General features: G+C 29.2%; 1 protein-coding gene across 6 annotated transcripts in view; it reads right to left on the reverse strand.

Moving 5' to 3' along the window:
* Nucleotides 1–532: 532 nt before the first annotated feature.
* The window catches only part of Amph (amphiphysin), a 32400-nt gene continuing 9868 nt past the window's right edge, over nucleotides 533–23064 (reverse strand). For 2 of the 6 annotated variants that reach the window (XR_005864765.2, XR_011781016.1), the window contains exons 3-13: nucleotides 4466–4601; nucleotides 4321–4409; nucleotides 4161–4262; nucleotides 3992–4098; nucleotides 3647–3809; nucleotides 3449–3594; nucleotides 3261–3280; nucleotides 2653–2808; nucleotides 2454–2567; nucleotides 2042–2184; nucleotides 533–1981 (exon numbers count right to left, since the gene is read on the reverse strand). Coding sequence is in view for 4 of the 6 variants with exons in the window: in XM_040714146.2 (XP_040570080.1) it covers nucleotides 1901–1981; nucleotides 2042–2184; nucleotides 2653–2808; nucleotides 3261–3280; nucleotides 3449–3594; nucleotides 3647–3809; nucleotides 3992–4098; nucleotides 4161–4262; nucleotides 4321–4409; nucleotides 4466–4601 (1143 nt within the window). In the remaining 2 variants the exon portion in view is untranslated. The remainder of the gene's footprint in view (nucleotides 1982–2041; nucleotides 2185–2453; nucleotides 2568–2652; nucleotides 2809–3260; nucleotides 3281–3448; nucleotides 3595–3646; nucleotides 3810–3991; nucleotides 4099–4160; nucleotides 4263–4320; nucleotides 4410–4465; nucleotides 4602–23064) is intronic. The other 4 variants (XM_040714146.2, XM_040714147.2, XM_040714148.2 and 1 more) reach the window with 2 other exon arrangements.

Here is a 23064-nt window from a genome sequence, read left to right on the forward strand (position 1 = left end):
TATTTTTGCTTCTACTTTTCCCTGTCGTAAAGGTTTTTCACAGCAATTAACTTCATCCTTCATGGAATCCTTTTTTACTATGATGTGGTTATTCATTTTTTCAAATTTATCTCCATGGATTATTGTACTAGCATCTATGTATTTGTTGTCACTATGTAAATCAATAGCTTAATGGTATTTTTTATGATTTCTCTGAAAAAAGTAAATATTACATAATAATAAAAAAATCTCTATTGAAAAAAATATACTCCCTATATCAGTTTAATGAATCGCAACTCCCCTATTCGTTAAATTATAATTTGTCTACTTCATCATTCCCATTTAAGAGAGATTACAAGTGAGTTTTATTTTGGTCAAAATTATTTATTTCTCTAAGGAATCTCAAGTTCAGCCATTCAGCAAAAGGTGTCACTCAAAAACATACTACTCCATTTCAAAATTGCTTTCTAAATATTATTATGATAACAAGATGTAGCCCCTATTGTGAATAAAGTAAACTAAATAGGTCAATAAACTATCCGGGGAAGAATCGTACATGAAAAAATCTGATTATATTTTATTAAAAAATATAATATGACAAACATCGTTTATGCAAAAATAACAAAAAGGGAGAAAAATCATGTCTGCAACTGGACTAGACGGGTTATATGTATATCCTGATATAATGAAATGAAATAATTATTTTAAAAAAAAAAAAAAAATCATTTTAACAAAGTTAACTCCTTACATTAGTAGTATTAATTTTGCTTAATGGGCATAGAGGAAAAAATAACGCCCAAAGGTTCGAGTTTATTTATTTAAAAAAAATTACTAGCATTAAAAGTGAAAAAATGATATTGAAAGGATAGGAAATAATTGCCAAAAAGGATTATATACAAAGTTGAAAGCTGGGACATTATTTAATGATCTTACAAAGAAAACAATTAATTTAAGATTTTTTTATTTTAACAACCTATATAAACAGGGTTTCATTTAATTTCTTAACATAATATGCATCTACAAAATTTCACAGAAAGTATATTTCATTTTCTTTTGTAAGATGATTAAGTCAAAAAGAATTACAAGAAGGAACAATCGAAATACAAATGTACATTGACATCAGAAACATCAAAACATTTCATTTAAGATTATAGCAACATATTTTTTTTTTATGTTTTACAATAGTGGAAGCTCTAAACTGCTAAGCAAAAAAAAAAAATCAAATCTTAATAATGCAGCTTAATCAATTAGAAACTATCATGCCAATCAACTAAAAAAATTAAGGATAATTATAAAAAGCATACGATTATTAATGTATAAGATATATATATACATAGTAGGTATATAAATGACTAACAAAAAAGTAAGAAAATTCAAGTCTTGGCACATGTTTTTTTTTCATGAATTGATTGTATTTTAAAATAAAATAAAATTTAACACCGTAAAGAGGTTTCCCCATTCTCTGGCATACTTATATTTCCAGGCTAATAGTAGCAATTAAAAGAGAAATTGAATAGTTGCGATTGATCGATATATAAATATAAATGAGAATTAATTAGTAACTCCTCAGTTTGATACTAGATTATAATTATTAGAGCTTCCAATAAACGTTAGATTTTTCGATCAATTTGTGCAAATATACGAATAATAATGATAACGATAATATTTAAAATTCAAATTAATAAAGCTACATAGGACAACATATGACTATGCAAGATGATATCCTTGAATAACAGAAAACATCGATAGTAATTATATCAAACAAAAACTGAAGTTAACATAATATCATTTCCTTTATATAAAAAAAGATGCGATCTACATTTTAATAAAAAAACACTTCTCTCGAACAAGCAACAAGTAGAAAAAAAAGTCTATATGACTATAGATATGTGTGTCATCAATAGAAAGATTATTCCACCTCTTACATGGGTCGAGTGAAATTGGCAGGAAACATCCCCTTGGATCCATCCTTATCCTTATACCCCATTAGCCATCCTTCCTCCTATAATTAAAAAAAAAATGTTAAGAGACAATCGAGTATATAAAAACATCTATTATTTACTTGTTCTTCTGGATCTTCATACTCTACAACATTAATCAATTCTCCTTCTTCAAACGTCAATTCATCCACATCTTCTGCTTGATACTTATAACTTGCTTTGACTCTATAAAGAACACCGTCAGGCAAATTTTCCGTTGTTGCTCCTATACGAATAAAAAGAACGAAACAATTACTAACTAACTACTCACTAAACCTATTGATATTTTAAACTTTGGGAAGACTAATTAATTAATTATTAGATATATTAACAAAATTAGGGAATACAATTTTCAAATAAGATATATGATATAATATAAGTAACACTAAAACAGACAAATCTAATTACTTAAGAAAAATCTCAATAATATGTATAAAATTATGAATTAAGAATATTATTGAATAAGGACTTTAAGATATTTAACAAAGTATTTACAGTATATTAGGTTAATGGAATCACTGAAGATTTAAAAAATTGAATATGGAAGGATTATAGGAATACGGAAAAAGATGGCTTGACTTTTTGAATGTAGGGACTACTTAAAAGTACCTAAAAATGTACCAGTTTCAGAGTAATAATGATAATTATATATATAGTTTATAAAGGAAAAGGAAATGTATGTTAATCATGTTACCTTCCGGTACTGCAAATCTCCCCGAAGGTGTTCCATTTGTACTGGGAGGAGATGTACCATTAATATTAATAGAGCTACTGGAGTTATTGTTGCTGTTTACTGCCTCATAGTCCTTAATCGAGTTTTGTTTTTCCGTTGTTATTCCGTTGTTCGTAACTAAATCAAGGTTATAGGGATTTTATATTTAAAGGATTGTTCAAATAAATCCGTTTTTATAGATAAACAAAAATAAGGTTAATGTATAATAAAAATATAATATGTACAATCTTTTGAATCTCTAGAAGATTCAATTTTACGAAAAAAAAGTTGTACAGAAAGAAACGAATAAAAGGATCTTAAAAACGTAAAAAAAATTGTAAAATATTTAGGTAATACAAAAATAATCTTAGTTGATTGAAAATAAAGAACCACGAACAAGTTAAAGATAATAATTTGATTAGTTCATAATGGGAAATGTTAGTAAAAACTTTTTTTATTTAGATAAATAATATTTTAAAAGTTCGTTTACAAGGACTAATGAGTTATTGAAAATATCTATCAATTTCTTAGTAATTATTACCACTAGGTAAAAAAAAATACTATTATCAATTATACCCTTTATACTTTACCTTTAGGAGGACCACTGATCCTGAAAGTAAAGAAATGGATGATGTATTAGTTCTTATTTCATAATCCTTAGCCTGTTATAAAGAGCAAAGTTCATTTTTGTTCAATTTCAAAAAAATTGTAACGTTAGATCAAAATAAAAGTTAGGAACAACTAATTTAATTGTCTAATAGTAATATTTCAGACATACGTGGAGTTAGAAGTCGGTGTAGTCGCAGCAGAGATGGAATGAGGAAGAGTGAGACCCTGAGGTTTAGGTATTACTTTTTTAGGCAATGTTCCTCTTTGAACTTCTTTTGCAAGTTTATCAGCTATTACTTCAAAGTCAGTGTATACCTATAATTCAATACATTTACAAAAAATTATTGGCAATTAAAGAAGAAAATACCTTCGAAGTTTCCGAATGAAAAACTTCCTCCGCTGCAAATATCGTTTGCATATTTGTAACTAAAAATATAAGTCTAGAGTCAAACAATGCAGGAAGCTCATCTAACAATTCAGTATTCAGAATTTCGTAGGTTCGTCTAGCTATTTCCATTTGTTCTTTACTCCTAAATAAATATAGATATAGTATAAATTAATTATTTGTGCTGTTTAGAGATGGGTAATTAAAATATATACATATTTTTATTAAGCTAAGCTTTCCAGTAAAATCTCATTTTAAAGGTTAATCTTGACGTCATTTACACATAAATTTATTACCAGTTTGTAAATAAAAGAAAGGACTACTCACTTTGCAAATTTTGCCTCATTTCTACTGGGATTAGCCTGCTGTTGCTGAACATTATGTCTTTCCTTATCGTAGTCAATCAGTTTTCTTGCACGTTTGTCAATTTTTTTCTAAGATCAAAAAAGAATTAATAAACACATTTAAAAAGTAAGATATATTACTCATTTCGTACCCTCATTTCCGGGAATTGGCTTTGATATGTATTGAGAGGTATAAGAACTTGATCTGAGAGCTTATGCACTAAATCTGTCCAGAGCATTTCAGAATTTTGCGCCTGAAAAGAGTATAAAGGTCAATAAATCCCGAAAGGAATAAATAATTAAAGTGACTACTTGAACATTAAGAGCATCCCGTCCAACCCATTCGTGTTCATAGACATCATAAAGCGTTTCCATGAGAACCTTGTTGGCAGCATGTGTAGCTAGTAATAGAGACCTTAGAACTTAAAGCTTCAAAATATCAGGAATAAAAACTCACCTTTAACACATCGAATATAATTTGAGATGTCTTTATGGAGACGACTTGCGAAATTTTGTTGAAGATTGAAGTTCCTGAGATGTTCCTCAAAATAGTCATCCGTTGTTCGATCAGCTTTTCCAAGATTTTGAAGGATCTAAAAAAAAAATATTATGTTATATTTTCTGTATGAATATATATATTTTTGAAAAAAAAATATTAGATGAATTACACACATATGTATATATTTTGTAGAAATCTACTTCTGATGAGAAATTCGATCTCTCAGGTGATTATAAATTAAAATATTTTATATTTTTACCAGATAAAATATATGATATGATGTTTTATCAAAAGATAAAACAAATATCCGTAAAGGAAGAAGAACAATACATTTTTGATTTGATATCAATGTAGAGTTTCTAAATCTAAGATATGTATTTTTTATACGAGGTGTGTTCAAAAAGCTTTGTATTTTTTATTGATAAAAATATTTATATATTTGTTTATTCATCAATATTTATGAGTATCCCCTTCCAAGTAATTCCCCTCAGATACAACCGATATTTTAATATCATCAGCAACTAATGTGTTAGTGATTCCACAGTTTTCAAAAGGAATGTTCTTCATTGCCTCAACGTTTTCATCAGTTGTTGACGTGCTTGGATGTCCAGAGCGAGGCTCGTCATTGGCATCTTCCTGGCCATCTTGGAAGAGTTTGTCCATCTTGTAATCATTTTATTACTCAGAACAGTTTCCCCGTATACCATTGTCAACTTTTCAAGTACATATTTTGGAGCACTTCATTTCATTTTCATTTTTTTTTAAACTCAAGATTTGAAGCAGATAATTTGATCGATGTTTTTCATTAGCAAAAAAACCGCAAAAAAAAAAAAATACTTATAACCGTTATGCCTCTCACAAACAAAACTAAACATATTATATAGCTGAAACAGTAAATATATGTTCGTGGCAAGTGCAGTAACATAAAAAAATCGAGCATATTAAATGTACCTTGCAATTTGAAAAGTCATTTTACTTATTGAATACACCTCGTATATTTATGGAGGTATGTATTTTACAAACTCATTTTAAAATACATTAAAGTCATAGAGGCGTTTTACAATTATTTTATTGAGAGTCTTATATACATAGGAAGGTATTAAATTTATGAGTCGGTACAAACCTATTGTTTCCTATTTTTATTTTTTTTTGGTTTCGGTCTATTTAGTATTTTTTAGACCGATTCAAAACGATAATTTGATAGAGACTGCCGATCAAAATTTTTGAAAGTGACAACCATAGGCTAAAAAAAGACTGTAGAAATTCATTTTAAAAACAATTCACAATTGATTTCATAATGTCAGTTTCCTCATATTTTGGGAGTGTAAACGTGAACGAAGAAGTTCTCAAATTTAAAATATTATGTCTACATTGGAGGGGGAGAAAAGGACAAACATACACACACAAAAAAAAGTGGAAATAATTTTCTTTCCTCCAAATAATTCACCATCAATGAGCTTCTTCATTTTGAAAAGGAAAATTCTCGAGGTTTGAAAATTATATCTAATCCTTAATCCTCTAACTTCTTATATTATCTTAGCGACTTGACGTCTTAAAAAAATGGAAGGAGCGCGACCGATCTCAATCGAACTTCTTTGCTAATAGGTCTGTCCAAAAAAACTATTAGCTTTCTTGGATCGTTCAAGATTTTTGAGACTGTATTGCAACACTAGTATGAAAATTGTTTGAACATAACTATTAAATAAATCACTGAGAAAGCCGATCCTGTTTTCTAACTCATTGGCTATAGAGAACGTATTCATTCACGGATAAATGTATGAAAAGATGAAAGGTGATCTCTCAAATCTCAAATAATAAAGGAATATCTGAATTAATTTGAGCACCCTTTTTGACACCGTATTATCCAAGTAAGTATATGACTTTGTTAGTAAAGAACAAAAGAGTATAACCTGGCTTACTCCTTGATAATTATTCATCCAATTCAACTAACTAAGCAAGCCAATGACTCAAAAATAATCGACAAATATAAAAATATATATACATAATAAACTTTTATCGATAATAAATGTTCTATTCAATAAATTTATTGATAATGGGAGCAAAGTTCTCTTAATTTGTTTTATTCATGTAACAATGCATTATCAGTCAAGGTGACCTTGTGTTAAAGCAATGTACATGCATATAAATTTAAATACATCCAAGAGTTTCAAGACACAAATACATTATTTACATCGAAAAATATAATTTTACACAATATGGGGCATTATGTAATATTGCAGAATAGCTTTTAAAAAAAAATATTTATGTGACTTATTACATTGTACTTTAAGAAAAAGTTGAAAGTACATACATTTCCGACGTTCCCTTTGGCCAATTAAAAACTTTTATTCATATAGAACATTATTATTCAAATGTCATATTATACCATTGGAATATCTCTTAACTTACCAAAACACGTCATGAATTTATTTTTTAAATAAATCTTTATTATTTGACTCATCAAATAACTAAAGAGGTCATAGACACAAAGTAGCAATTGAGTAATGAAATTATTGGCAGTCTTCCCACTAAAAAGGAATTCTATATACGTACCTTAGACAAATTTTATAAGTTTGTAATTAAGTATCAAGGTAACTCCAATTCAAAACAAAATAAAATGATAAATCAATCAAAACAATGATTTAAAATTCCTCTCAGGGTAAAAGTTAATAAAATTGCAGCATGGAAAATAAATTGAATTATTGAAAAATGAAAAACAGTTGTAATATGTATTTTGATATATCTTTGGATCATTGATGATTTGATCTACATATGTGGATATGGATTAAGCATGATTCAAGAATTTAACGTTAGACTTAAAATGTATCAAATTACAATTATATTTATTTATTGAAAGATTACAAAGATTTGGAATCAGTTTAGGGGATTTATGCTCATATGATTATGAACTACATATTTCAAATTACTCTTACGACATTAAATTCATTATCAAGATGGTAAAATATATTCAACTTCGTCAAAAGAAATTAAAAATAAAAGACCTTAAGCTACTCTAAAAGCCAGATTTAATGTTGATCCTACTCAAAAAGAATATTACAGATTTTTTATTGTATTCAAAACTCAGGATTTAATTCAAAGTTGTAACTTAGAAGAGTTGATATATTATACACGAAGTGATCTTTTTTGTTTCTATCAATAAAGAGATAAACAGGTTCGAGAGCGATTTCTATTTTCGGTTCGGTCTTAGGGGATTTTTTTATAAATGGATTTAAACCGATATTTTGATCCAGACAAAGAGGTGAATCCGTAGATCGAAATTTTATTTTCTATAAAAAGAACCATAACTTAATTGTTTTGTGATTTTTTGAGACCGGTACATAATTAGTTAAAATTATAATGATCCTAAACCGGTCTAAGATTAAAGGACTGAAACCCAACACCAGTGCAGAGTAAATTATTCCCAACAGTTGGACTCTCAGGGGCTTCCACAGGGGGTGGGCTGGAATTCTAAAATCAATTTTTTTTTTTTGCTTTTTACCAGAAAATTTAAAAAAAATTAATATTTGAAATTTTTTCGAATGAATTTAATTTATTGTGAATATCAGTGGAATTTTTTTAAAAATTTCACACATATATTAATTTTTTTCGAAAAAAATCTACCCCCCCCGATATAATCATGCGGACACTTCCACAAGATGTATTCCAACAGAGTTTTATCGATCAACGTTCAAAACACAAACAATAAGGGTCAAAAATTGACAGATCGACATTTGACTAATACTGTACAAAGTAAACAGATGTATAATGCTGGGTAATATTTGTGGTTAATTGTTGAAAATATTTAGATCCATTTTATCTTTTATATCTCTTGAAGAAAACATATTTACAACATTAGCACCATTTGCATATTATCAGTCCAGCATGAACATAGACTAAATATATATAAATATAATTATTATTCATAAAACTTCCGGTATCAATTTAAAAATTATATATGTAATTGCTTTTAAATAATACATTTTCGAAATTATAGGAGTGTTCATACAAAGAAGAAAGAAAATAATATATCAACATATATAACTTAGAGATTAGCAAGGCATTAATGTTTCATTTTAATGAAAAAATTTAAAAAAAAAAACTATTGCAAACATGTTTATTTTGGCATATATGTATATGAAGACTCCCCTTGAAATAATTTCCAATTTATTAATAACTCAAAATTTGGTGTTATCGCGAAGTGATAAACATATCACAATGCAGGGCTGCCCTTAGCTACTTCGGAGCTCAATGCTAAACAGATTGCTAGGAACAATCCAGGATCTAAATAATAATTAATGTTTGAGGTTAGGGGCGGTTTTAGCGTGAGCGGGACAAGGATAAAATGTAAAAGGATCTTCACTTTCTCATAAATTAAAATGCGTTATCTTTTTCCTGGGACAGTATCAGCCTAAGGCCGACCATGTGTTATTGTTTTCTTAACCTTTTCTTCAAAAAACATTAAACGTATCCATGCACGTAAGTACATAGAGAGTACATGAGATTATATCGTACCTGAATTCACAATATGCTCCTATATTTAATGAAGTTTACGTACAGATGAAACTACCAATTGTTTTGATTTATCAAAATTTGAATTACTTTATAAAATTGATTGAAAAAAAGTGTTACCAACTCAAATGCCCTAATTTATTTGAACAAAATAAATATTGAGAAATGCAAGTATAATTATCAGAATGGTGCATTCAGTGAATATGATTAAGTTGGGGATGTAAATTAGTTATTTGCTGAGATAAAAAAATATACAAAAACATGGAGAAAAAAATGAAGTGGCAAAATGATTTAAATTAAATTATTAGATCCTATTTATCTTTTTTCAAAATCGCATAACCATAGTTATATATAATATACTATAGACATTTTGTGAAAATTTTAAGGTTCCAATATTGTATTAGAGGCAGAGTCGTAGTAGTGGGATCGAAATAGTGAGCATATACATTGATAAATAACAATTAGAATGCATTTTTGGAAAGTTTTCATTGACTTACTAAATAATTAAAAATAAACCCTTCTTGTCAAATAAATTTTCCTTTCAGACCAAGGACAACTGAGATGAAGACCAAAAGAAATCGTAAGTCAGCTTCTTGACACATTTATGAGTTATCACAAGATCTCTCGCATAGTCCTCTGCTCCAAGGGGCTCATTATCAAAATTAAAAAGCTGAAGGACGGCTACAAGATAGAACTAGGAACTCAAAAGTAGTGTGAATCCAACTTGGGGATTGTTTGGCCGTAGTCAATGTGACCTCCAGTCTCATCAAACTACAACCCCCTTGATTATGGGATCTAGGGGGCTATCAAGAGGAAGTTGTGTGCCACCTCACATGTGAAATTGGATACCCTTAGGCTGCAATGATGAAGGAGTGGGGTGGCATATCTGAGGAATCTGTGAAGAAGTCCTGCAAGGCCTTCAGGCCTAGTCTCGATGCCACAGTGGAGGCAAAGGGTGGCCAGTTTATAAAGTATCATTGTACATATTACTACTTGTACTTTTTGAGAATCTTGATACATCTTGGAAAAATTTGTTTCCAGTGTTTCTCAAACCTTTTATCCCAGGCCACATTAATGAGATAATTAAACTCATAGGGTGCACCATTGAAGTAAAAAATTCTTTATATAACGAAGACATACATTTTAATGCACACTTGGTTTATTCTCCTGATCGCACCATTTGGGTAACCCTACTTAATATATCAGTGTTTCTCAAGAGCTGGGTTGCAAAGAGTTGATAAACAATATAAATAATTTATTGATGCTATCTCCTGGGCGTTAATAAAGAACTATCCCAGACTCAATTAAAAAGAAAAAAGGAGGGTAATGTGACGACAATCTCTAGATGAATGTGCATTACGTTCACATTACCTACCCCTGACTACCCTAATTTTTATGACATATATATATATATATATAATCATTTTATTTATATTAATGAACATAGATTTTTGTTTTAAATAAATAAATCTCAAGAGAATGTTAGAAATGTTAACATGCGATTTAATTTAATTAGCATAATACTTATTGCTAATACCAACTGGTCTCCCCATGGTCATTAAGATGCAGATACTTTTTATCGTCCTTCAAACCAAGCTATATTTCATTTAGAGATTCGCCGAATTTTGGTCAGTTCTGATAACTGGTATAAATACGTCGATCAGTATCACCTGATAGCAAAATTTATTTACTTTGACGTAGATAATTGTCAAATCGAAAGACTATGTAACTGCTCCTCATTGATCAGTACACCCCTAGTTGGAGGTTAGGGATTTAGGAATGGTATTGGAATGGGTGCTAAGTAGATATATCAGAGCAATCCATAAGGTTACCATATTTATATTTCCAAAAGAGGGGATGCTTGGTCCGATCAATCTCGGTTTTAGAAAGGGGTGAACAATTTAAAATTAATAACTTTAAGAAATATATTTTCAATACTTCTTGTTTGTTATTTATATATATATATTGTAGCTTAAATTTTATTTTTTCATATACAGATTTTTAACATACGCCATTTGCCTCTTTATAAAATTAAAAATTTCACGAATTTAAAAAAAAATGTCTATGTACAAAATCTAAAAAAAGATGTCCGGGGAAATAAGATGGTTGGTCCCACTACCAAGTACGTTACTTGGTCATACAATTAGTTAAATTATAGTAGAGTCCTTGGGGAAACTTGCCCACTCTGTAACTACGTAATAAACAGCATTTGCTTCCCGGCCATTTGGCTGCACTCCTTTCGAATAGACAGATTAGTAAATAAAAGTCCAATATTCAATTGTAATGGAGTATGTCATATGTACAGTCTTATCTAATATTTGAAATTGATGCACTTCTTTTTCAAGTGGAGAATCATTTCAAATGTCTGAAAAAATTAATTCTATGCTCTCGTCGTCCAATTAAAGACTATGATGTAATAATATCTGCATGTTAAGAGAGAAATAATCAAGCATTTTATAAGGGATAACTTGTTTTGTTAAATATATATCATCCTTTTGATACAATCCTTATTGGGCCAATCATGTGATACAATCATTGAATCAATTCATGAATTTCCCTCTTTGAAATTGGCTTACAAAATATGACATAAGTCATTTCAGGACCGTCAGAATGGAGAAATGGTTATGGGAGCATGATTTATCCCCTCCCTTCTCAAAAATACTATTTTACCCTCCTTATATCAAATGTTTATAGACCTTCCGACTCTCTTGTATTTAATGGTGGTTCATTCCGAGAAAAAAGTACATATATCACAGCGTTATCTCACTTGAACCAAAATGTACCATTTTGTTTCTCAGCTATTAATTTCTTTACTATTTTACCCCTATTCAGTGTTCTGAATGTTGATGGGTTGATTTGGAATTTCCTGTTGTTAAGCTATGAACATTCTCAAAAAATATTGGAAAAAAATGTCATAGTTTTGAAGAATTTCCTAACTACCAAACGAGTTTGTACTTTTTTTCTGTTTCGTGTTTGAAGGAAAGATTACGAGATACAATAGAGGTAATGACATTATAAAAAAGTCGAATAAAATACCTATATATGTACATATAACTGAAAATAATAATTAGAAAAACACCAAATCTTCTTTGGAAAAGTAACTTGCTTTTTTTTAAGTAATGCATATACTTGTTATCGTAGACATTGTACTATAAATACATTTAATAGAAGTCACTTTCAAGAAAACAGACATTTTATGCGTAGTTTTTGATAATTAAGTGCAAAACTAACAAGTGACGACTCATCCTATATAACATCCAAAAAATGATTATAATTTGAGGATAATGATGACTGAGTAAAACATGGCTATGTCGTCAATAAAATTATCAAGAATGTCTGAACTAACCCATTCATGCATCATCTGCATATAATATGACGTGCTCCAAACTACATACTGGCACACCACCTTGCGGAGGATATTTATTTTTTAGTTTGCTCATGCCCCATTAAGATATTATGAATTAGCACTACACTTAATAATCCTAAGTCATTCTATAAATATACACAAGAAGAATTTTCATTGTAGTTCGTATTTGCATATTATATTACGAGTGCTTTACAAAATACAACGAGTTTCTTTTGAACTCAATTGCCTTAAATTTCCCTCAATTGCAAAAATAAGAAGAAGGGTGAAAATGAAAAAAAAAATATATATATATAATCGCTTCTTTTATTGAAAGGGAGAAACACATAGTAGGTACTTGTAAAAAATTTAAAACTACACCACATCATAAATTATAAGAAATTTGATCAGATTATTAAATGAACAGGGGTAAATAGTATGTAATCATAATTAATAATAGAAAGGGACGGGAAATCAAGATTGAGTTACACCCATCTACTTGCCTTGAAAATTTGATATGAGATTTAGCTTTCATATTCAAAATAAGCATATTTAAGGAAATACAATTACAATTAGCAACTATCTGTTATTTTATAGTGTTTCTATTCATCAAATGAATAATATTAGCACAAAGAGACCTTCTTCTTGCTATCTCTCGACCTTTCTTCTAAAGGAAAAAAAAAAGCTAGGCCTAAAATTAGGTGATAGTTAGCGAATAAAGTCACTTTTCCCAACTGTAAAGGCGGTATATATATGATATAGCGAGAAAAGTTGCTCTTAAAAATGTTTCCTATAATCAACTAATAAGAGTTAATACATATATGCCGGGCCAACCGTTATAAACTCATCCCCATATGCAAATTTTGAGAGGTTACGAGTCATTTTTTACAATGTTCCGTTGAACAATGTAGTAGAACACATAATTAGCTGTCGATTGCTCTGCAGAGGCCAAGTCCTCAACCCCTTGATTATTAAATCTCGTCACACGTAGAGTCCAATGCCTATAGGAAACGCCGCACTCTCGCCAGCACTCTGGTCCCTGAAAACATCTGTTAACAAGGCATGGGCCTCTACGAGCCCCAAGTACATCCAGAGTATCTGCAGCAGCTTCCACCACCGTCTGGAGCTCACCAACAATTCTAAGAGTGGATAAAATGACTCAAACAAGTTTTCTGGGTTTCAATTAATAATTAATAAACTTGCTATGGTCTTCAATACATTGTGTGTTAAAATGGGTATAAATTCACGGTTATCCCAGTATACGCGTGCAGGACGATAGATATGGTAAACTACCTTAAGATTATTTTTCATTTATTAGTTAAAGATAGTTCAAGACTTTAAAAAAGCTAATTTAAGTCCAATTAACCAACTTTCCATCATACCAATATCACGAAAGAATAATAGAAAAAAAAATGTTGACAAATATAATTCAAATTCGACCAACCGACGCTGAGGACACTCATATGAAGAAAAGAAGCAGAAAATTGACAGTGGACAACAAATTACAAAGTATATTTTTGTTTTAGTGAGATAAAACAAATTGAAAGATATCTATTTAAACGGGTCTTCCACTCTACACACAAACAGACTCACGGAACCTACATTATATTAAATTACAACAATATATAATTGAGATAATTGACGTGTGGTTGGATTTTGTTTCCACATTTGGACAAACAAAACCTCACTATCATCATGGGTACTGCTTAATATGTATATTCTCATTGAAGAGATACGCACTTCCTATTTCATTGATGGGGAGCAAACAAACATTTGTAAGGATATTACATAAGTTCGTTGTAAATACTTATATTCTTTTTTAATCAGATAATCATAAATAAAGACTTCCTTAGATTTCATCAATCTCTCTTATATGTAGAATGTTTATATTAGCACGTAACATGTCTTATAGATATCTAACGATGAAGAGGAGTAAACTACAAACTATGTTATTCCGTCTTCTAAAAAATCAAGTTTTTTATTTATTTATGTCTTTTAAATTTAAATCACACAACCTTTCATAAGTATGTGTATTTAAGTGAGACTCATATTAAAAATTATGCAATTACATTTAAAATGTGAGTGAACCTAGAGCAAAATGTCCAAGTCATTCAAGGAATTAAATTACTTATAATTGCCCAAAATTAAAATTGCAAATATTATTTTCTACATAGATTTTTGCAAAAATGTTTAACTACTTTGACAAGCAGTTGATTATTAAGTAAGAACATGAATAAGGAAATGGCTGAGAGTAGATTAATTAATTTTAGCCCTTTAACATTATCTTTTGGAAGGAAAGGTTGTGAGATACAATAAATATATGATCAAACTATCAAGCAGTAGTTCTTAACCTTGTTGAATGTATTGATCCTCACTAGTTCTATATGAACCTTCACCGTATCCTTTTTAATTGATGGAGTGTCATCACAAATTATATGAGGTGGATGTTTGTCTTGAGCTCGACCTATCCCCGGAGACTGACTCAACAAAACCATGTTAATAATCAATGCTATAAAGGATTCAATAGGTGAAAATAATCAGTGAAACAGTTCTTATAAATGTAGAAAAGAATGTGTTCGCAAAAATATCTTCACACGTCTTATTATAAATGAGACCAATGGATACAATTGACTCAGAATATATTTGAGCACCGACATTGGAGGATTTGGGGTTTGAAGTTAGTTTTCCCAAAATAAAATTAAAATTTGAAATTTTTTGAGAATTGTTGTGGATTTTTGAAATTGTTTTCTAAAAAATTGATATTTGGAATTTAATTTTTTGTGAAAAGCAGCGGTTTTTAAATTTTTTTCCAATAATGTAATTTGTTGTAAATTTTTCTTTCAAAAATTAAATATTTATAAAAAAAAATATATATACAACAATATATAATTCTGAGGAAGCACTTGTAAATAATCTCCATCCCATTGATAAATGACGTAATACAATTGAATAACAATCTTAGGCACCCGAAATGATTATAGTGACATTTTCTCATTTTTATAAAACAACCCTTCCAACTTATAAATTTGTTCCAACAGCCCTGCTAACAGTTTATTATCTACATTATTACCTATACATACAGACACACATACGGAGCAATACTCCTCCATTTAAGGAGAACATATGACACGAATTAATGCCATAGAAATACTAATAAGGACACTTGTAATTTGCACACCTGTTAATTTATAAATATATACATATATCTACATATTAGAATCCATAAACATGTACCTAATAGCATATAAAACTTGTTTTTTTAACCAAGCCTTTTAAAATCCTGTAAGTTTTTATTTGAAAACATTAATAGGTGTGAAAAAAAATCAGTTAGAATAATCCATGCCTGTTCCTTAGTTTCAAAACAAAACAATGATGTTACTTTTAATCAAGTAGAACCTTTGTTGTTTAATTTTGCTTGGATTGACCACGATTAAACGCGATATTCATAAAAATAGAGAAAGGAATTTGTCAAATAAATAGCAAAATCACCTTGATATAAACAACATAAGTAGAACATAATTGCACTTTCTGATCAAATTCACTGAATGTATCTCCTACGAAGAGTGAAATGACCTTGAGTAGTAGTATTATGTAACAAATTAGTACATAAATGAATTATAATAGTATTCTTTTTTCAGGGATCTTAATGTAAATTGTGCGGGTCTCAAAGGCTCTAAGCATCCGTAGCACACATGTAGATCCTACCTAAATACATACACATGAAATTAATATGTACCTACGTTTCAGATAAGAGGATAAATGCTGTAATTCTCTCTCCAGGTAATTTCATGCACACATTTGTATGTTTATACCTCATAAAAAAATTGGTTTAAATAAAGAAAATTACTCATCTGAGTCCTATCATAATATATTTTAAATATAGTAGATTCCGGTTAAGGCGTCAACGCTAAATACGGATAATATTTGTTTATAGTTGTGATGTCAAGATACTAATATTTTCGTAGGAGTTCTGGTATCAAAATAAATTCCGATATTTCGTGCTTTTCGATAGAATTTATGTCAAATATTTGTATGACATAACAGGGACGTGCGCAGGATTATATATATATATATATTCATTTTTTGTTTTTTAAAAATAAAAAAAAAAAAAGATTTAAATATCCAATGCTATTCACAAAAAAATTCAAAAATCCATAGCTATTCACAAAAAGTTAAATTTTTTGGAAATAAATTTCAAAAATTAATACATACCTTTTCATAGAAAATTTAATTTAACGGAAAATTTGAAAAATTAATTTTTTTGGAAAAAAAATTACATTTTTTATTAAATTTATTTTTATTAATATTCTTTATATAAAGCATAATTTACCCAAGTTTTGAAAAACATTTCTTGATAATACACCCAAAAAATTCCTTAATTTGGGTGGAGTGTGTCCTCTTTCAGCCCACCATCTGCAGACTACCCTTCGTAATGGCGCTGTTAGGCCACGTTTCACGCACCAATTTTGCATTGTGCCGTTTTAAATGCACTAATACCCGGTACCCTATAGTACCGGTATACCTAATAAGACTAGTTAATATATTTGAAAGTTTAACAGAGTACATAATGATGATCTTCGTAGAAGGCGATCTGTCTACAACAGATTTTCGCTATAGTGGATGAATTGTTTTTATAGTAGATTCAAACAATAATTTAAAAAAAAAATTCATTTTGTTCCTTTATATGTAAAAATCTCAAGAGACCAACCAATTTCGTACGCTATATCAGAAATCCGGCTTATTAAATGAATTAGGGGCATACATTTATGATGTTCGGAAAAAGTACTATTTTTGACCCCTCCACTGTCTCCCTATTGGTCATCCTTAACTTTTAAATCTGTATGTTTTAGTAAATAAAATATATTGGTAATTTTGAAGACCACTTATCCGAAGCGTCAACACAATAATAATTTTATAATTTATTGCTCCACTGCATAATTTGGTCGAATACCCTTTTTTTAGAAAGGGAATCCTATCTTAATAAAAAATTTGAACACCTGTTTTCTCAGAAATAATTTTTCTAGTATATACAAAAATACGTTTTTTTTGGGGGAAGGGGGGAGGAGATGAATCCACCGCTACGGTCCCCCTCCAGCTGATATACTTCATATTGGAAATCTGTTGTTGATCAGTGAAACAGTGATCAGTTATCAATGTAGTGGACTCCGAAATATCCCATACTCCCTCCCTTCCTCTACTCCTCTGTGGGCTGGAAGTCATAAAATACCTCTTAATAACTAGAAAAGGGAAAACTAGCACATTTAGCGTGTAAAAATCAACTCCTCCTCTGAACTTGTAAAATAATATTGTACAACTGTAGGCTCACGCACTTAAAATCCGCACAGTTTTACTTGACTATAATGAATTTAACACTTTTATAAATGTTCATTATACAGGATATTAAGTGTGTCTACTTTAAGTTGGTTCTAATATACCTACAAAAAAAGTAAAAAATCTGTAGACGGAATTAATGTTTCTAGAATAATGAAAAATGTCCATTTTCTACATGCGCATAAACAGTCCGTAAATATAAAATATGACTTAAAATTTGTATGTACTGTATAGATAGTCATTGTCCTTAGTCACATAAATTCCTTCTTCCTGTAGGTATTATTATTATATCAAGTTGCCTGCTTTTCCTAGGACATTAATGTATTGATTGTTGAATATTTGTCCTTACTTCTTTCATTAATTTGATAGTTGTATTAACATAACCATAAATATGAAAAGGTTAGATACTATCGTTGGTGTCAGAAAAGCTCACCTTTGGAAAATTTACCTTGAATAAAGCTCGTTGGGCGGAAGAATCGACTTCCTTTTTTTAATTGTAATTAATCATCTCACTTATGTAACGACTAATGAGTTCAAACCAGTGACAAAATAGGTAATCTTAATTAATAATCATCATGTCTGCAGTATAAAGATAATTGATATCGAATAATTAAGTGATAAATTCGAATTCAAATTGCTGTCGTATTTTTTATTGTTTTATCTTACATTTATTATTAATTAAGAATTTATTTCATTTATTATTAATTAAGAATTTATTTTATATTAAATAAAGAAATACTTCCTTTACTAACTTTCCCACTTGTAGTAATAAATCTCCAGGGAAACCTTCCAAAGGAGACCTTTCCTAGAACCCTTTCGTTATCTACATACCTCCTTCAATCCTACTATTTTTCAATGTGGTTTTTAGGGCATAAATTCCCTTAATTTTCATAAGCAGGGGAAGGACTGGAGGGGCTGTAGCCCCTCTAAATTAAGAAATTTCCAATTCTTTCAAGAAAATTTAATATATTCAATTTAATGAAGTTTTCTCAATTTTTTTCGACAAAATTTAGTTTTTGAGAATAGCTATGGATTTATCAATTTTTTTCCCAAATTTTTTTATTTTTTTTCTAAATAGCTATGGATTTTTGAAATTTTTCTCCGAAAAATTTTATATTTGAAATTAAATTTCAGAAATTTTCTCCAATAAATTAATTTTTTTCTACATAGCTGTGGATTTTGAATTTTTTTTTCAAAAAATTTAATTTTTTCACCGTTTTTCCACAAAATTTAATTTTTGCGATTTTTTTTCAAACAAAAATCCACAAACCAAGCAGCCTCCCCCCTTCCTAGAAAAATAAATAAATTAATCCTGCAGACGCCCCTGATAAGGCATCATGAAAGGAAGAAATGATCGAATTAAAAAAGGATTGATATTTCAAAACAACTACATTGATTTCTTCTTTTTTTTTTTTTTAAATAATCAAATCAGGATTTGAATGAGTAAATTTGTTATTATTTACTTTTTTACTTCTTATACTCAAGAATTGCATGAGATTTCTGGAATTCAGCCAGATATTTTGTTTTTCCTTCATACAACTCAAGTATATATTGTGTAGTCATATTATATATGTATGTTAAAAAACATCAAAATAGTAACTCACTTTTTATAAATAGCTTTCTCAAAAATTACACAAAAAGTTTCCTTGAATTCATTCTATGTATATATTATACGTACAGTTATGACTATTTCAAACTATTAGTCGTTTGAAATTTAAAAATAAATACAAACATACTAAGAAAAAAAAAACATGATGTATTAATGCGCTCATTAGTATTTAATAAAGTCATTTAGATACTATATCTCGCATTCATTTCTCAAATTATAATTATAAATACGTTGAAAAATGAACAACAGATGGTCAACAATGTTGATAGTTGACAGACGTAGGTATTGTTTTGTTTTATGTTCCGTTTGACTTTGATGGTATGATTTAACCATGGATTATTCATGATCCAACTGTATATATATATACAAGCATATATATTAGACCGGTTTGATTTTCAACTTTTTTTGAATTTCGATAATGGGTAGTGCGGAAAAGTTGTCATTTGGTATGAAAATGACCTAATCGAAATTTCATTTTTCTACAATGTCATCTTTAGTGAGCACATCTTGTCAAGGTTGAAAAGGAGACAAAACATATTTCGCCAATAAAGATTAAAATACAACATTACTCATTATTTTGTATTAATTCAGTATGATAGACATTATTGATACCTATAAAAATATTAATTAAGTTTCTTTCGAAAGCTCTCCTATGGAGCAAAAAAATAGAATAACGTACGAAAATGTTGATATTTCCTTTCTTAAAATGTAAAAAAATAAAATAATAATGGCGTTATTGATCATCTAATAGTCCTAACTTTTTTTTTTTGTTTTGTTCCATACAGCAGCAAAAAAACAAACACTTTTTAAACCCTTTTTATAGGTTAAAAAATTGTCCATCTAAATTGTTTCATGCAAAATAACTAGAAAATTCCTATTAGTATCAATATTGTATAAGTAAAGAATTTTGCCCTTTTTCATGATTTGATTGCGATGTGCGAACTAAAGATGACCAAATGGAACAATACAATTTTGCATAGGTAACTTTCATACAATATGTTAACCTTTCCACACTCGTCGTAATCCAAATTCGAAAAAAGTTAAGAATCAAACCCCTCTTAATATAGATACAAAAAAATGTACCCTTGGTTCCATTATAAATATTTGCACTGGAGAAGTTTGCTATAACGGTGTTATAGTGTTACCGGAATACTTTCGCTTTAAAAATGATACTATACTAAAATGATATTGGAACCGATTCTGACAGCGTCATTTCATGATACACAAGTTGTCCTACCAATGACGTAACCCTCCAAATTTATAGAAGAGAAAATTTTACTGTAAAAAAAAAAAAAAATCATAATAGAAGGCTCTTTTATAACGTTTTCAAATTTCTGAGTTACTACCCTTTCCCCTACTAGAAACCCTGGCAGACGTTCTTGTAAGTGCATGTGAATTGCTCTTAATGACATTTTTTTTAATCGATTTTATTCGAAAAAGAATCAAAATACCGATACTAACTTTGATACCGGTACTACACTGATGTACACTATAAGCTCCTAGGGGTGTCCTCAGGATTATATATATATATATTTATTTTGTTGTTGTTTTTTGTACAATTTTTCGGGGAGAAAATTCAAAAAATCCAAATTGTTCACAAAAAATAATTTTTTTAGAAAAAAAAATTCAAAAACTCACAGCCAATCACAAAAAATATATAAATATTTGAAAAAAAAAATTGGAGAATCCACATTTGTTCAAAAAAGTGTCAAATATTTTTTTTTTTTTTTAAACTTCAAAATTCATAGTTGTTCACAAAAAAATTAACATTTTTGGAAAATAATTTCAAATGTTCAATTTTTAGAAAAAAGTTTCAAATATATTCAAAATAATTTTTTTTGAAAAGAATTAGAAAAATTAAATTCTTTAGAATAAAAATTAGAGATTTTGAATTAAATTTGTAAGTAAAAAGTAAAAATTCCTTAATTTGTGAGGGAGGCTACAGCCCTTCCAGCCCACCTTTGATCACGCCCTGGCTCCTTTGAACCTCTTTCTCACAATCATATCTATATATTACATGAAAAACTCATTTATATCGTAATCAAAGTGGAGTTTAAGTGTTTTCTAGTTACAGTTCTGTATAATTGGGCAAATCTGATATCTGCACCATAAATTCAACTAGACAAAGGGGTAGTATATATATATATATATACTAGTATAACACAGCATCACGTCACTAACATAAAAATGTACACCGTATATTTTGTCTTCAGCTATGGAATTTTATGCTTATTTTCTAATAATTAGTCTTATGAACGTTGATTCGTTTAGTTAATATTAGCTCATTTTAAGCTCTGAACAATTCACAACAATTATTGAAAAATATTACCATAGTTAGGAAGAATTGGCTACCAACCGATTTTTGGTCTTTTTTCTGTTGCTTTTCGGAGAACGGATTGTGTAATACATAGAATTATTATTCAATCATTGTTAAGAACTATTCAAAGCTTGACCAAAGCATACTCAAATTCAACCAAATACGTGCAAATTTTTGTGCGTATAAGATAACGCCGTGATCGATATTCAAATTGAAACAACTAAAAATTATTCAAAAACAAATGAGTACCATAAACATCTCAGTCTTTTCGGCAGGTGAAGTCAATCACTCAGTCCTGTGCACACCTTGTATATTATATGTTACTAAAATATAGGACCTTTTCTCAATAATATCACCTATGGCTTAAAACATTAACGAATTTGTTATGTAATTTCAATTAAAATGTCTCAGATGAATTTATGATATACAAAATCATTATGCCTTTATGATGATCGAATGCCTTTTGTATATGGTGTATCTATATATGTATAGTAAAGACCCACTTTTGTAGCTGTTGAGGCGTAGCTCATTTAGAAGCAAATAGGGTATAATAAATCAAATATCCAATTAGAAACAATTTGGTATCATTTTTCTCCACCTACCTTGTAACGAATGAAAAGATGATACAAAAAACCTGAGAGTAGTACTTACAATAAAGAACTGCATTAAAATATATTTTAATAACCAAATATTGAAGGTACAAAGATTTGGTCTCAATCAAACAAATCATATGGATGAAAGCCAATGAACACCCTTCACAAAAAGTAAAAATATCATACAGAGAGAAGAAGTGTTAATTATATGTAATAGACCATTCGAAGGGGTTTATTCATATTCAAGACAATATATGCATGTTCCGAAGGGAATTCACAAAGTGTTTGAATCCCAAGAGGAACGATACCTACGATTCTACTAGAACATTCATCCATGGTTTATCTTCATTTAACCAAAATTTAGTTAAGTAAGTTTTTGAAAAGCATTGCTTCAACCACCATGAAATGAAAATGAATACAGCTGATTGTTTTTAGAGATCAATCCTTTTAATTTAAAATATAAAAACCAGAGTAGACCAACTACAGGTGATTAGACAAATTGGGTTTAACGATCCATTTAAAGCCATTTAAGTCTCATAATACTCATTTTGTATCCGTGGTTCAAAAGTGGTGAAAACCATTTTTTAGATACATTTGAACATACAACCAATGTTACGTAAACAAAATACAGGTAGGTATTCATTAAAGTATGAAAAAAATATGATACTTCATAGACAAAGTTTGTCGTTTTATATTACGTAATAAGTACTCATGCACTGTGTAAAATCTCATATTAACTCCCTATGATAATTTTTGAATAAATGTAAATACATAAATATGACATGAATAAAGCTATTCTCTATGTAAAGAATGCACCAAATAATTCCCAAGAATGTGCGCAAAAACATATTTAAT

The sequence above is a fragment of the Lepeophtheirus salmonis genome, chromosome 6 (assembly GCF_016086655.4).
Source record: "Lepeophtheirus salmonis chromosome 6, UVic_Lsal_1.4, whole genome shotgun sequence".
Lineage (NCBI taxonomy): Eukaryota > Metazoa > Arthropoda > Copepoda > Siphonostomatoida > Caligidae > Lepeophtheirus > Lepeophtheirus salmonis.